Genomic DNA, 16,133 nt, shown 5'->3' with positions numbered 1-16,133 from the left:
ATTTTATTATTGAACAACTACAGTGCTCTCGGTCAATCCAAAATGAAACCTCAAATTTGAATATTTAAGAAAATAAAAGTGAGGTTATGGCTTTTTTAGGAGAATATCTATGTGCACACAATTATTTGGCAACTATTACTGTACAGAATTATTATGAGGCTAAATGAAAACTGAAAATTTTCCCATCTCATTTATTTTCATCTGTTAAAGTGAGAATAATAAACAAACAACTCAAAATTTACAAATAAACATTTCTGACAGTTCAAAAAAAGATCAGTGACCAATATAGACCAATAGCAGTGACCTGTTGACTATTTGCAACTAAACATTTGATGGTTCTCTAATCACGCCCCAATATCTTAGCAATTTCAAGAGTGCTGCATCCCTGTGAAAGACGTTTTACAATTTTTGACTTTTCAGAGTCAGTTAAATCTCTTTATTAGCCCATTTTGCCTGAGGAAAAGAAGTTGCCTAATAATTATGCACACCTTGATATAGGTGATCTCCTTAGGCCACACCCTCCCTCATTACACAAATACACATCACCTGATCTGCTTATATCCACTAAGCATTTAAGTTTATACAGCTTGGAGGTGGAAAATATGCATACAAAGGATGATATGGTCAAAATACTCACTTGCCTAATAATTGTGCACAGTGTAGGTTTGATCAGACCAGAGAATATTATTCCTCACAGTCTGAGAGTCCTTCAGGTGCTTTTTTGCAAATTCCAAGTAGGCTTTCATGAACTGAGGAGAGGCTTCCATCTAGCCACTTTGCCATAAAGTCCAGACTGGTGGAGGGGCTGCAGTGATAGTTGTTCTTCTGGAACTCTGTCTCATTTCCACACAGGATCTCTAGAGCTGAGTCAGATTGGGTTCTTGGTCATCTCTGTTACTAAGGCCCTTCTTCCCCAATTGCTCAGTTTGACTGGGTGACTAGATCTCAAAAGAGTCCTGGTTGTGCCAAACTTCTTCCATTTTAGAATTATGTAGGAGACTTCCGGGTTGGCTCTGCAGCGCCATGGACGGTCTTTTTAGACCGCCGCCCCCGCGATCCCGTTGAGCCGTTCTGACAGCGCTAATCAGCTGTCAAACGGCTTGAAAATCTCCCCTTCGGGAAAAGAAGGGGAGGAGAGCAGGTGGGTGAGGGTAGAGCTCCCCGAAAACCCCTGGATTAATTCCAGGGGTTAGGAGGGCGAGAGCTCCCCGTTCAGCCCACTGAAGCTCCGGATCCGGGGGGACTCTGTTTTTTTTTACAGAGCTAGGCGTTGCGTCCAGTTTCTGCTGTCAAACAGAAGATTAAATGATTTCAAAAAAGCAGGCGGAACAGAAGCAGGAGGACAAGCTTTTTGCAAGTATAATACTTAACTCTGGGGATACAATGTTTCTAATTGGATTTTCTGAGCTGGAAGTAAAGATGGCGTTTCTTGTTGCGATTTTAAAAGTGAAAGTTAGAAAGGAAAGTTTTTGCTAATAGACTCGTGCTCAGAGACTGGCTTTAAGTTGCTGGAATAGATTTTGAAGAGCTGTTTGGGAAAAGATTATTTCGTTTGGTGATTTATAAAGAAATTGCTGAAAGCTGCTTAAAAGGATGGCTCTGACTTTATGATTTTATGGTTGTGGGAAGAAAGAAAATCTTTTTAAAATAAAATGGCTTCCAAGAAAGGAGATCTTGAAAGTGCTGGAAGCTATTTGGAGGTGTCAGAAATGAAACAGTTGTCTGATTTACAGAGCTATAAGGATTTTGATGCAGAACTTACAGAATTTATAAAAGAAGCCATGAATAATCATACTGCAGCTATAAGTAATCAAATAGCAATTCTTAAAGGGATAACAACAGAAATGACTGAGGAGACAAAAACAAGTACGGAGCATGATGTCAATTCAGGAGATATTCCGATTGCAGCAGAGAAGGTGGAAGAATCTTCTCAAGAATTTTCGAGCTTATTCTCTGCTCTTTTTGAAAAAATTGATAGAATCTCTCAAAACTACGACTTGGTTTGGAAAAAAGTAGTAAATGACCAGACTTTCGAAGTTTCAGAAGATGAAGGAGATTTGCCAGTGGTATTTATACATTTAATAGAAAAGAAACAACTGAACTTTTTTTCACAAACTCTTGACAATCTTTGGTCCTACAGACGAAGGAATGAACTGATTTATATAAGCAAGAAGAGGCGATTTGGGGGCTCTAAATCAGAGGAAATTTTTTCAAAAAGGGGACAATCTTTGCAGTTACATCAACCTCAAATTAAAATGAAAAACCTCCTCAAAATAGAAGTAGGAGGGATGCAGAAAGACTGGAAAAAATATAAAAAGAAAGCAAGAATGGAAGATTAACCTTTCCTTTTGGTTTTGCAGCTGTTCTACTCATGGTTAAAAATGATTATGTTTTAGGTGTTATAACTACTGAGGGGGAAAAAGTATAAAGTTAAATATTGATTTTTAAATACGATGCATTAATGGTTGAATGTAAGATTAATCCTTTTTGGTTTTCTAGTTTATGTATTAATGGTTAATTATGTTGTTCTTTTAAAATTTTAGAAGTTGGAGGGAGGAATAATGAAGGGGGAAAATTTAGAAACTTAAAAAATGTAGAAATTTAACTATTGAATATCTAAGGTTTATTTTTTGTTATGAGATTTCAAAATATCTGAACTTTGAGAAAAGTGGGAGGGGGAAAACGTTTTTGCAAATGAATTGAATACTTTATTGATATATTAAGAGGATTTTTAAGGTTTGAATGTTTAATATTTGTTAATGGTTTTAAAACTCTTAAGAGTTATTGGATTATACGCTACTTTGAGTCTATAAAAAGGGAGGTTGATGAAATTGTAAAAGGGGAGTTAAGGGGTCTTGGGAGTTATTAAATCTTGCAGTTATTAGTTTATTTTAGCGAATGTTTGGTGAAACCTATGCCCTGTTTTTGTTCTGGGAAGTCGGGGGTGGGGGGTGGTGAGGAGGGGTTGAAGATTGAGTTTACCAAGGATTGATTTTTTTTTTCTTGATGATAGTTTGAATGATTGTTTATATTGTATACTTGTTTGATCAGAAAATAAAAACTTTTTTATTAAAAAAAAAAGAATTATGTAGGCCACTGTGCTCTTAGGAACCTTCAGTGCAGCAGAAATTCCATTGTAGCCTTCCCCAGATCTGTGCCTTGCAATAATTGTCTCTGACCTCTGAAGGCAGTTGCTTTGACCTCATGGCTTCTGCTCTGCTACAGTTTGCATTGTTAGCTGTGAGGCCTTCTATAGAGAGGTGTGTGCCTTTCCAAATCATGTCCAATCAATTTAATTTACCACAGGTGGATTTCTGTCAAGGTGTAGAAACATGTCAGCAACAATCAAGAGAAATGGGAGGCACCACAGCTAAATTTCAAGTGTTGTTGCAAAGGGTCTAAATATTTATCCCAATGTGATATTTCAGGTTTTTTTTTTCCTTTTTAATAAATTTACAGACATTTCTAAAATTCTGAATGTAGATTAATTAGAAAAAAATGAATTTCAACAACTGTAGAATCAGGCTGCAGCATAACAAAATTGACAAAGATGAAGGGGGTCTGAGTAATTTCTGAATGCACTGTATACTTGCATTGTTAAAATACTAGTTTTTGTAAAAGAGGATAAATAAGTTTCATTCAGTAAGTTAATGCACATCTTGTCTAGGGTTGTGTGCTCTACCTGCTTCGTCATCTATGGCAGACTCCCTCATCCTTTCATTTCCGGAGAGCCTTGAGGGAATCTTTGAGGGAGATAGGCAGTTCAGAAATGTGAAACATAAATAATTTGTATACGTATCTTTTTTGCCTTCAAATCAGTCTTTATTCCTGGATACTTCCTGGATACATCTGTACAGTTTTCTCAGCAAAATTTCAAGTGGTTTATCACTGCCTGCTACCTAAAAGCTGAGAAACAATGACTGGCCCAAGGTCACCCTGTTGGCTTTGTGTCGAAGGTGGTACTAGAACTCATGAACTCCCAGTTTCTATCTTGATGCCTTAACCACTACACCAAACAGGCTCTCATATGCATCACTACTAATTTATTATTAGGATTCTGGATTTTTGACTTTTCCTAGATCCCTGTAATAATGGCCACTTGTGGAACACTACTTCTGTGAAATAAAAAGGTTAAGACCAGAAAAAAAAGTTTATTGTGACATCTATGTTGTGGAATAGGCTTTCTTTAGAAGTTAAATGGGCCTCCTTTGTAACAGCTTTCTGGAAGCTTTCAGACCAAACTCTTGGGCTTTTAAAAAATAACCATTTGCCTTTTTTCTTAAGTTTTATTTTTTAGTATTTATTTATAGCTAACACTATTATAGATCTGTATTTGTGTATAATGTAGTGTTATTTTCTCTTATTGGGTAAAATTTTATTGTATTTAACGAGTCTTTGAAGACTTGGCAATGCACAAATTTGATAAATAAAATTTGAAACCTATTTTGAAATAAATCGAAATTGACCATGATAAATATTAACCTTCATAAAACTACTATCCTATTTTATATATAACACTTATCTATAATTTGGTTTTTGGTTTGATGTGAAAAGTAGTTGGAAGCAGTCCACTACTGGTTTATGTTAGTTAATCATGATTATGTCTTGGCTTAGTGCTGTACGTGAATGCAGTGTTCAACAAGCCAACACAATAAAGAAGCTGGCAAGGAAAGTTGCAAATTGCTCCATTAAGTTGCTACTGATTTTTCACCTGCCTGCAGCATCTCCCCCACCCATAACAGTCTCTGCTGGTTCTACCTGTCTTCTGTGAGATATGGGCAATCTGATTGCCCCTTATCCTGATGCATGCATTGTCTATATTGGTTCTCCCCAGTCTTCACAATTTAGGTGTGATCTATGCTAGCTCTCCTAGGCCTCCTACGTGGCCTGCGCCAGCTTTCTCAGGCCTTCCTCCCTTCCTGCCCTCCTTAGCTGGGACTCCCATCTCTTTCTGCTTAATGGCCCATACATCTTTAGGTTACAACAGCAACCCAAACTTCTCAGGATTGCTGTCGTAACCCATGGACTACCTGCATCATCATCATTTGCAACATGGAACATTTGCTGCATGGAATAAAACTGCAAAGGCAACACTGTTATAAATCTGCTGCATTAACCACAGTTTACAAATTATGGTAACAAAGAGTAATAAAATAAAGCATATTATTTATCAGAAAATCTGATATTCCTATATAAAAAAGAATTACCCATGGCTGAGGAACAGATGCAACTTCAGGAGTGTGAAAATAAGCTACTCCATTATGGTAAGTGTATGGATATCCAGTTGAAGTTGTTAAGTACATTGTTCCAGCTGCTGGCATTATACTGGAACCTGAAATAATGACAGAATATAAATTTGTATCTTTTTATTTTATCATTTTGTGCTCTTAGAACAACAAGGTTTTAGTTAGTAAAAATCAGATATGCAACATATGTAAGTTTGAAAATTTGGGAACAAAAAAAATAATCAGACATGGAGGCATCTATTAAATTTCCTCAAATTTCTTAAGCAGGAATTTTAAGTACATACAAATCGTTTTACAGGTAGGATTTTATTGATGGAACAGAGAAATACAGTGGTAATTTGCCCAGAGTCAATCGGTTTGGTGGCTACAACAAATCTAAGTCTAAACCGAAATCTAAATCTGCATTACGAGTAACAGGAAAACACTGTACAGAACTTGGCATATAATTCTAAATTAAGGCAATAGTGATAAACAGGTAGTCCCTGACTTAAAACTACAATTGGGATGGGCACTTGTTGCTAAGTAATGCAATCATAAAGCACATCATCACATGACTACATCACTTAGCAATAGGGATTCTTTCCATTGCCACATTAATTGAATGCTATGGGTCATTAGCTAAAGACCTACCCCAATCCAAGCTAATCTAGGCTTGATCCCTTTCAGGGGACATACGACGGGTCGTCGTACTTGCAGCCATTGCAGCACCACCCAGTCACATAATTGTGATTTGGGCACTTGGCAATCAGCTTGCAATTAAGTTGCAGTGTTCTGTGGTCACATGACTACCATTTGCAACATTCACTGCCAACTTTGGACACACAATGCCAACGGGGAAGTCAGTAGGTTGCAAATGGTGATCATGTGACTGTGAGATGCTGTGACTATATGGGAATTATGTGACAGTAGCAACTGGGATTACTGGAACTCCTATAGTAAGTCAGTGCAGTCATGTGATGTCACACTTTACAACCATGTTACTTAAGTGACAGAATTCCTGGTCCCAATTATGGTTACTAAGCAAGGACTATCTGTAGAACATTATTTCACCAAAATGCAAATAAAATACTTATTGTCTATAGCATTTGCACGGTAGAAGTGTGGGTCTAAAAATTTTCCATGGTCAACAGGTTCCACTTCAGGCAAATTTCAAAGTTTTACAATATTTGTTAATCAGGTGGAACAGAAATATTGTGGTTCTCCCTTAGCAGTTTGAATGGCTGAAAGTGAAGAGAAAGGAGTAGTAGGTAGAGAAGCTACAGAGAAATGAAAGAGATATGCATCTCTTGCCCTTCTCATAACCCTCATGTGGCCAGACTGAATGCCACATGGAGGGATTCTAGATCCGTGATGGCGAGCCTATGGCACGCGTGCCACAGCTGGCACACGGAGCCCTTTCTGTGGGCACATGAGCCATCGCCCAGCTCAGCTCCACCATGCATGTGCACCTCCTGCTGGCCAGCTGATTTTTGGGATGTGGGGAGGTGCATGCGGGAGATGCGCATGCATGCGTAGGGTGTTGCATGCGCATGCATGGGGGGTCATGCGGGAGAGCAGCGCTCCCCCTGCGGCCTGTTTTTGGCTGCAGGGAGGCCTACCAGGCCCAAAACGAGGTGGTTGTGGGGTTGCATGTGCACGGCGGGAGCTTGGGGGGTCATGCGCAGGGCGGCCGCATCACATTATGGGTGCCAGCACACGTGCATGCTGTCGGGCATGCACATGTGTGCTTTTGGCACACGACAAGAAAAAGCTTAGCCATCGCTGTTCAAGATTGTTGATGTAACATGAATAAATAGGGTGAATCAGAAGGCTCATGTGCAGCAAATAGTCTCTTGATTCTAACAGCTTAATGGTTATGTCTAGTGCTCTGCTTGAAAGGGATTTCACTGGAGGAAGGGCAAAGAGGGAGATAAAACAAATACATACGAGGAATCCCTACTTGTTGTTTTCTTATTGCTGGACCAATGTTCAGTTTCTTATCTTTATAATTTAATTTTTCAGCCTAAACAAAACAAAGGAACTATGTTATTTATATTACTTACTTCTAAATCTTGTTTTACAAAATGTTTACGAACAATCCAACTATTTTTTCAGATATTTATTTCATTAAATATCTTACAAAAAACCTCTTGCAATTTTGTGGGGGGGGATGCTTGGTTACTATTACAATTATTTTTTTCAAATAATTAATATTACTATATAAAGATTTTGAGAATGTAAAATTCATAAAATATGAATTCAAAATATAAAATAATCCCTAGATTTTTTTCCTCTACATTTTCTTCCGGGTACTGGCTTTAAATTATAAACCCCTTGATATCTTGGAACCAAGGTTTTGAAGGACTATGAATACCTGTTTCTCTATGTTCCTATGCCGAAAATAAAATTGTGTTGGGGGTTGGCTATTTGACATGTCTTGTCATGTTAAGGCATTTGATAGCTATGCAAGAGTAGCTTTCTTTAAGTGATTGCCTGCTGCCTCTAGCCCTGGGTCTAGGACAACTTGCCATGGCCAACTTGCAACTGTCAACTTGCTGCAGCCAACTCATCATGGCCAACTCGCAGTGACAATTCAACACTGTATTAATTGTTTCGTTCTTATTTTTATTATTGGTGACGTTTTTTTCAAAATTATTGTTAATTCATATATTTCTGGATTGACTTTATTTTATTATTATTGGCTACAATTCAATCAAAATTAACTTTTGTATTTGTTGAATTGTCCTGTAGCGAGTTGGCTGTGGCGAGTTGTCCCATTCCGCTAGCCCTTCCCAATAAGGTAAGACATTGTCATCTTTATTTTTTTCTGTGCCACGTAAAAGCAATTTCAAACTTCTAGGCTTGTTGTGATTTTTAACTTTCTACTGGACAATCAGAGCCCCACTGGGTCATTACATCAGAGTTATTTTCTTACCTAATGACCGTGGGAGGGCAAAAAAGCAGTGGGTGTGACTTCCAACTTCCTGCCGGCTTCCCCATTGAGTTTCATTGTGGGAAGCTAGAAGGGAGCATCAGAAATCTTCTACCCTCGCTTGATTGCCATGGATACATTGACTGGAAACGAAGACAGCTTAAAAAAATCTTTTTGCACATTTCAATCCATTTCTCTGCTTTTGAACATCCCATTCCTATAACACAATGCCCATGAACATAAGAGTAGCCCAAATCTCTATGGTAACTAAAAAGACCCTCTGTATCTCCTGTAAGTAACTTGCACGATTCTCTCTTGTATACATAGCTTTAATATTGATTATACATTATGGTAGCTATTTTGTGATGGTGCCCACCAAATCTGGAGAAAAATAACGTTCCTACAGACTTCAAATAACGATCTTCACAAATATGGTAGTAGTAGAGGATTACTACTGTCTATATATATAAAATAAAATAATCATTTACCTCCTGTAAAATTTTTTGCGCATCTTCCTGAGTTTCAAATGTGACAAACCCATACCTAAGTAAAATAACAGAAATTATTTTCCTTAAAGTATTTTATATGTGCTGTCTTCCAAAATGTTAATGTGTTGTCTGACAATTTTGAGGCATTTTGTAGTCTATAAAAAAGGAATGTGAAGCAACAAAGTGTTTGTTTTACTTCTCTACTGAGAATAAGGCTTTTAAAAAACATTTTTCCCAAAGAGAAGACAGATTATGACCTTCTAAAAGAAACATGTTACTTCCATGGGTTTTTTTATTTATAGAAGAAAAAGTTTAAGACACAGGCCTAAAACAGTAGCCAGAAAACAAATTCTTATTAACAAGAAAAAAACCTCTATCTCACAATAAACATGCTTCCTATGTTAATCAAAACAGAATTCTGGAAGTTAAGAACCATAGCACTTTACATGTGGAATTGAAACGTGAAGATTCTGCTGTAACTCTAGCTTAACAATAGACATATAGCTCAAGTAAGGCTTATATGAGACAAAAGCAAAAACAGATAAAACTCAGAATGGTATGCAAATAAAATAAAACTAGCATAAATGTTAATATAAACTTACATCCTTAATGCTTTGGTTAAGTTCTACATTCAGTTTTTGTTTGGTCCTTTTAAAAAAACCTGTAATTTCTAGACCTTTTCTGATTTACATTAGAAGAGTGTAGCAATATTTGATTCTAGGTCAAATTTCCAAGTTCACTAATGCTGAAGAAAAATCATTCAGTATAAAATTCAACTGCTGAAGCTGTAATTAGCATAAAAGATATCCTTCTGGAATTACTTTCAATAAAATGAAACACATCTGGCAACTATGATGATTTTTAAAATAAGGTTTCAAATGAAGAAATAATTTATTTGCATAAAATGACATATAGCTTTTCTGTGGGATTTGTATAGATGAATAGGATGCTTATTTTTAACTATGATATAATTCTTGATACAGTTGAATGGTTGTAGTGAACTATAAATTAAAACCATATAGCTGAAGTTGTTTTCCTCGATTCTTTGAACCAATTATGCTTTATATCATATTCTAAATAGAAGAAAAGTAGGACTGTAATCAATCAACAATAGAAAATAAGATTATTTGTCCAAAATCTTCATGTGCTCCTACCAGGATGGCAAGTTATAGTAATAAATGAATATGCCTATGTACTCAACAAAAGTATAATAGAGACGAAATACCATATAGGCAGGTATGAGTATAGCAATAGAGATAAACCAATGAAATGAAGCGCCTTCTGATAAAGATATACTTGTGATCAGTATGTTAAAAAGAAAGTATCTATCACTAAAATGAAACTGATTATCTAGAATTTGAGCCTAAGTAAAAGGGAAGATCAACCTGCTATTCAGGTGCAAAGTAAGTGCCGTATAGACACTGACAGAATATAGATGTGTCTAGTGGTTAAAGAGTAGAAAATCATAATTAAATGAAAAAGCCTTTTGAACTTCTTGCAACTGTTCTGTAACTTATTGTGTCAATGAAAATAGCTCTCCTTCTAGCCTTTACATGAAAGGAGGGCAAGTAAATGAGTGGCTTTGCCCTTAAAATTATCATTCCTAGTGTTTGGTAAGGTAAAATTTTATCTTGGATAGATAATCATAATTAAGCAGCTCATACCTTAGCCAAGATAAAGTTTTATCTTATGAAACACTAGGAACGATAAATCTGAGGGCAAAGCAGGGGTGAAATGCTCCCGGTTCGGACCGGATCACCCGATCCGGTAGCGATGGAGGCGGGTGGTTCGGAGAACCGGTAGCAAAAATCCCTGCCCACCCCCATTGCCCAGCTGAGCTGTGCAATCATCAGTGGCTTTTTTTTTATTTTTAAAAGCATTTTTTCTACAACCTCTTTGGCCAAAAAAAATGCTTTTAAAAGTAAAAAAAATAAAAGCCTCTGATGATCGCACGGCTCAGCTGGGATCATCATAGGCTTTTAAAAGCATTTTTTCTACAACCTCTTTGGCCGAAGGTTATAGAAAAAATGTTTTTAAAGGGAAAAAAAGCCTCTGCCAATCAGGCAAGTCAGCTGGGATCGTCAGAGGCTTTAAAAAAAAAAGAAAGCCTCAGCAGATCAGGCAAGTCAGCTGGGATCGTCAGAGGCTTTAAAAGCATTTTTCGCTTGAAGAGGTTGTAGAAAAAATGGTTTTAAAAGTTAAAAAAAAAAGTTGGCCACGCCCACTCAGTCATATTACACCCCCCCCACCAAGCCACGCCCACAGAACTGGTAGTAACAAATTTTACATTTCACCACTGGGGCAAAGCCACCTAACTTGCCCTCCTATAAGGCAAAGGCTAAAAGGAAAACCATGTTCATTGATGGAATATATTACAGAACAGCTACAAGAAGTTCAAAAGGTTTCTTCATTACATAGAAAAGTACTGTAGAGAGACTCTTAGGAGTACAAAGGACAACAGGTATGAGGCAAATGCATTCGATTGATGTATTTGCAAAGATCTAAAGGATGAGACTGTCCTTGTCTCTTTAGTACAGTAATGGAAATAGAAATTAGCACTCTTTACATAGCTGTTACTGGTGTTATTGTATCCTTCCTATGAAAAGACTGTACCAAAGAAGAGGCAATTAAAAAGTATAGCCATTATATGGCTATTTACAGCAACAGTGAGATATTATTTTATCTGCCTGAACTTTGTAAAAGGATATGAGGTGATGTTTAGAAATAATGTCAATGTAAGCTAGTTTGGTGAATCAAATATATTTCTTTCTGTGATCAATTTTCTTCTCCACTGACTGAATGTGGGAATCCTCTAGAATTCTGCAAAACAGTATTTTTCTAGAAATATTTAAGAAATATTCAGTCATATGGAAGTGTGCTCTGTAGTACTATTGATTATTCAAGAAAATAGACCTGTGGTAACCCATGTCAGGCAGTATGTCAATTTTGGAATATAATCCACTTCATTATCTTCAAACTGAATAATGAAGATTGAAGAGTAAATCTGTGAATATTTCTACTAAACCCAGAAGATGATAGCCAACACTTTAGGAATATATTAGGATGGAAACAGAAGCCATTGCTGATGAAACTGACAATATGGTAGCTTTTGGTGCAGTATGTACCAAATCATTTAAAGCTGGCAAACTAAGAAAACAACAGTCACTTGGATTTCTGGAATGTTTAACAACCATTAAGATGAAAAAAGTAACTTTATAATCTATCCTTGAATCTATAGCCTTTGAAGGAGTGAAACACTGAAGTAAAATCACAAGCACAGTTGAAGTTTCACTTAGTGACTACTTTGCTTATTGATCAAGTTGCTAGTCCCAAGAGCCTTGATAGTACAGGGGTTTAGTGCACCCTGTTATTAACACAGCTGCCTGCAATTTCTGCTGGTTCGAATCTCTCCAAGGCTCAAGGTTGACTCAGCCTTCCATCCTTTCTAAGGTAGGTGAAATGAGGACCCAGTTTGTGGGGGCAATAAGCTGACTTTGTATAAAATATACAAAAGAATGAAGGCTATTGCTTAACGCATTGTAAGCCGCCCTGAGTCTCCGGAGAAGGGCGGCATATAAATCAAATTAAAAACAAACAAACAAAAAAAAAACCTGCAATCACTAAATGAGAACTATCTATATTGCTAGTAATATAACAGAATACTGAAAACCTACTCAAGTAATTTCCAGATCAACTGATTCTTAGCATAATGAACACAGACTTACTCCAAGTTGCTCACATTTCTCTCCTGGACTAAGGAATTTCCCTCCCCTAGACTAAAGAATTTTCTATAAAGCTTCTGTTACCTTCCCTATATATTGGAGCTGGTCAGCCCTGGATTTGATGAAGAATAGGCAGAATCTTCTGCAGAGATGTTGAATACTTTAGCCATTGAAAAAGGTGGTGAAAAATGCACTTTGGGAAAATACATTATTGTACTATATATGCTTCTTGGAATGATTTTGAATTTTTTTTATTTCAGCTAACGGAAGACACTTGCTTTGTGAAGGAACCTTACATACACACGTTTTCTGAGCTAGGCAGTGCTTTCTTCTTCAGTTTTAAACCAAAGGGCAATGTTCTATTAGGTTTGTTTTACTAATACTTAGCAAAGATGACATGTCTCAACTTCTTGGCCTTTGCCTATAAACACAAGAGACATACGCATGTTTGTCAGATGTAGTAACTTTACTCAAATTGCATATTTACAGGAAGGCTTCTTTAATTATCTAAAACTTTATTAAGAAGTAGAATAGTCTGAACAAAAACCTCAATGAAATCTATTTTTTTCCCAAATTATTCCTTTTCAAATGTAGATTAATAAGGAAAAACAATAACACTAACCACAAGGAACAAGAAAATAGAAATGATTTGGGGAAATATGAAGATGAAGAGGAAAAAAAAAATCAGAGAATGCTGCTGAAAGTACTTCTGGGGGTTGAGAAGGAGCTGACGTAACACAATAGATGCTGCTATGAACAAACATGCAGAGATATAATATGCCAAAAATTGCTTTGTTGAAACATTCCAAATGATACACAGCACAGCATGGAGACTCATTTGCATGATAGATAAATATCACAGTGAAGAATAAAATAATTAAAAAGATGATTTAGAACAGCTTTTATTGAATAAGAACTATACAACAGACTGACAACACAGGATTATTAATAAACATTTGAGTTATGTTGCATAACTGCAACATATTTATTTATTTATTTAAATAAATAGCCCATCTATCTATTTGGAATAACTCTATATATGTAAACTAAGTAAATTTAATAATTCCATATAAATTATATGATTTTCAAAAAATTTAATGGCATCTTTAAGAATAACAATATTGATAAAAGGAATGTGAATGAAGAAGTAAATGATAAGAGGATAGCTTTTTAGCATTTCTTCCCTCATGTAAATAACTGCGTATACTCTTTTCTGAGGACCATACTCTATGAATTTAATTAAATGGATTTTAACTGAGTATCATGACATATTGTTTTATTGCAAATGAATAACACAACTTGGCCTCTAGAAATTGTTTTCAACCAAACACAGCCTATGCATTTTTACTAAGAAACCTAACACTGTTTAAACTGACTCCCAGATAATTTGCTTACAGAATTACAGACCTGAAGGACTTTTATACCATGCTCTTAATTTTTGGAAGACTATATACAGCCTCTCAGCAGTGTATTAATTTAATAAATGTTTTGGTTTACTAACCCTTTTGATACTCCAGCTCTGTCATTTACTATTTTTACTTCTTTTACACAGCCGTATTGGGAAAAAAATTTCCTCAGGTCATTCTCATTAGTCTATTGAAATAAATAAAAGGGAGAGGGGGAAAAGAGAGAGTAAGACTGTATCTTATAATACTAGATTTAATACTAGTAAATCTAGTTAAAATACAATTATCACTTAATATTGACATTCTTTTAATAATTGGCATGTTTGCTCAATCAAAACTAATTTCAATCTTTTATACCCTATTTTTACTTTCCAATTATATTCTTCAAGAGTTTGTACAATAAGGATACCTGCAGTCTTTTCTAAAGTGGGCCAATTCTTCTAGACTTACCCATATTGTATATAATTTCCACTTCCATGGTATTCTGAAATTTGTTTTTTTTTAAAAAGGGAAATAATACAAGGGAGAGAAAAATCAGCAGAGTTTCTTTGGATATATTGGCATGCCTGATAATGAATGGTTTTCAAGACCATTTCCCAGAAAAGTTACTCTGCAAAGACACATAAAGAAATGTTATTGCAGGAAATAAAATGGGAAGGATTGGCCTTTTTAAAAAAGAATGAATCACCTTGGAAGTGCTGAAAAGGATATAACGAATAGCAATAGCACTTAGACTTACGTACTGCTTCATAGTACTTTACAGTCCTCTCTAAACAGTTTGCAGTCAGCATATTGACCCCAACAATCTGGGTCCTCATTTTACCGACCTCGGAAGGATGGAAGGCTGAGTCAACCTTGAGCCGGTGACAATTGAACAGCTGGCAGTCAGCAGAATTAGCCTGCAATACTGAATTCTAACCACTGTGCCACGATGGCTCTCTATATAAATTGAATAATATATTTAAGAATTAATATCTCATTTGAGTAGCACTTTTAAGTTTTTAACGCTGGGTGCATATTTAGATATTTTACTAAACTATGATGGGAGGGAAATATTTTCAAGAATGTATGTTTCCTGTAGTGTCTAAGAATATAGATATTTTTGCTTTTGCTCTTAGTTAATTGCAACACTGACCTTTGAATGGATTGGAAGTGGCTAGTTTACACTTCTCTCAACATACATCTTCTCATTCATAATTGCTTATAGAAAAAAAAATGCACTTTTCCATATTCAATAGAAGGTCATACGGATGAAGGCAGTGAGAGGACGTTACCTGGATATTTTCAAGGATGCTACTTAAAACTCAAGAAGAATAATTTGAAAAACTAAAAAGTGAAATACCTCTGAGCGAATTTATGGGTGAATGAAAGATTTAAAAATCAGTAAAATAAAAGGTAGAATGATCAGAGCACATGGCTAATAAGCTAGAATGATTCCCTACCCTTTATCTTCACAAAGACACTAGTAAATTTGTTCTGGAAAATCCACAACCTATTGAAATAGATCAGAGTGGGAGACTGGAATCTACTGTAATGACAATGCCATTTTAATAGAGAACAACAACAATAACAACAACAACAAAGGAATGAGATGGGGGAGAAGTAACACTTATTTTCTGTATCTATCTACCAGACGATAAAATGATAAGAATAAATTCTTAGATATATGTAACAATATAAAAACAATTCTATTACAATAAAAGTTGGACTGTTATTAAGTCATCCAAATTACCTTAAAATCAATTCCTCCAACAAAGATGCGATTAGGAATAACTGTTCCAAACCTTGGGGCACTGGTGGCGTTATTTAAAGGCACTGGCGACACAGTCTTAGGAGATGGAGACAAAGAATCAGTTTGCATCTGATTTGCAGTTTGCTGTTTAAAAGAACATATTCTTGTTAAATATATTTTCGATCTAATATATTATGGATTTTCAAAAATTATGAGAAAAAGAACAAACAATAGTTATAATCATTTCTAGGAAATGGAAGCATTTTTACTTTAATCCAGAAGTAATTTAATGCTACAATATCAAAAGCTTCTCTATCTTGTATTATGTTTTCATATTCAGGTAGTCCTTCAGTTACGAATGTAATGGAGCATGCCCATTCCATTCATAACCTGAGGACTCGTAGGAGTGAATCTCTTACCTTGAATGGTATCTCGAAGTGGGGAACTCCCATAGGGGAGCCTAGTGGTGGAACAGGTCACCTGGTTCAGACCACCCAAGGCCTCCCCTGACCCTCAGATACCTCGTTCTCCCTCTCCTGGGGTCCCCACAATTGCTCCATCCCATCCTGCTGCACCGGGTCACTTACCTTATGAAGAACTGTCTCCTCTCCAGCCTCTCTGTTTCATT

The 16,133-nt window shown here is 36.1% G+C and overlaps 1 protein-coding gene across 1 annotated transcript in view; it reads right to left on the bottom strand.

Annotated features, from left to right (window-relative positions):
• Positions 1-15,643, bottom strand: part of BOLL (boule homolog, RNA binding protein) — a 31,648-nt gene extending 16,005 nt beyond the window's left edge. Inside the window, exons 1-5 of the mRNA XM_070956824.1 lie at positions 15,506-15,643; positions 13,869-13,960; positions 8,646-8,700; positions 7,173-7,248; positions 5,208-5,332 (exon numbers count right to left, since the gene is read on the bottom strand). Coding sequence (XP_070812925.1) covers positions 5,208-5,332; positions 7,173-7,248; positions 8,646-8,700; positions 13,869-13,960; positions 15,506-15,634 — 477 coding nt within the window. The 5' untranslated portion in view covers positions 15,635-15,643. The remainder of the gene's footprint in view (positions 1-5,207; positions 5,333-7,172; positions 7,249-8,645; positions 8,701-13,868; positions 13,961-15,505) is intronic.
• Between the last annotated feature and the right edge of the window lie 490 nt (positions 15,644-16,133).

This window comes from Pituophis catenifer, unplaced genomic scaffold (assembly GCF_029215685.1).
Source record: "Pituophis catenifer annectens isolate HBS135680 unplaced genomic scaffold, rPitCat1.0.hap2 SCAF_1, whole genome shotgun sequence".
Taxonomy (NCBI): domain Eukaryota; kingdom Metazoa; phylum Chordata; class Lepidosauria; order Squamata; family Colubridae; genus Pituophis; species Pituophis catenifer.
Note: the sequence above shows the minus strand (reverse complement) of the source record. Positions and strands in the feature narration are given on the sequence as shown.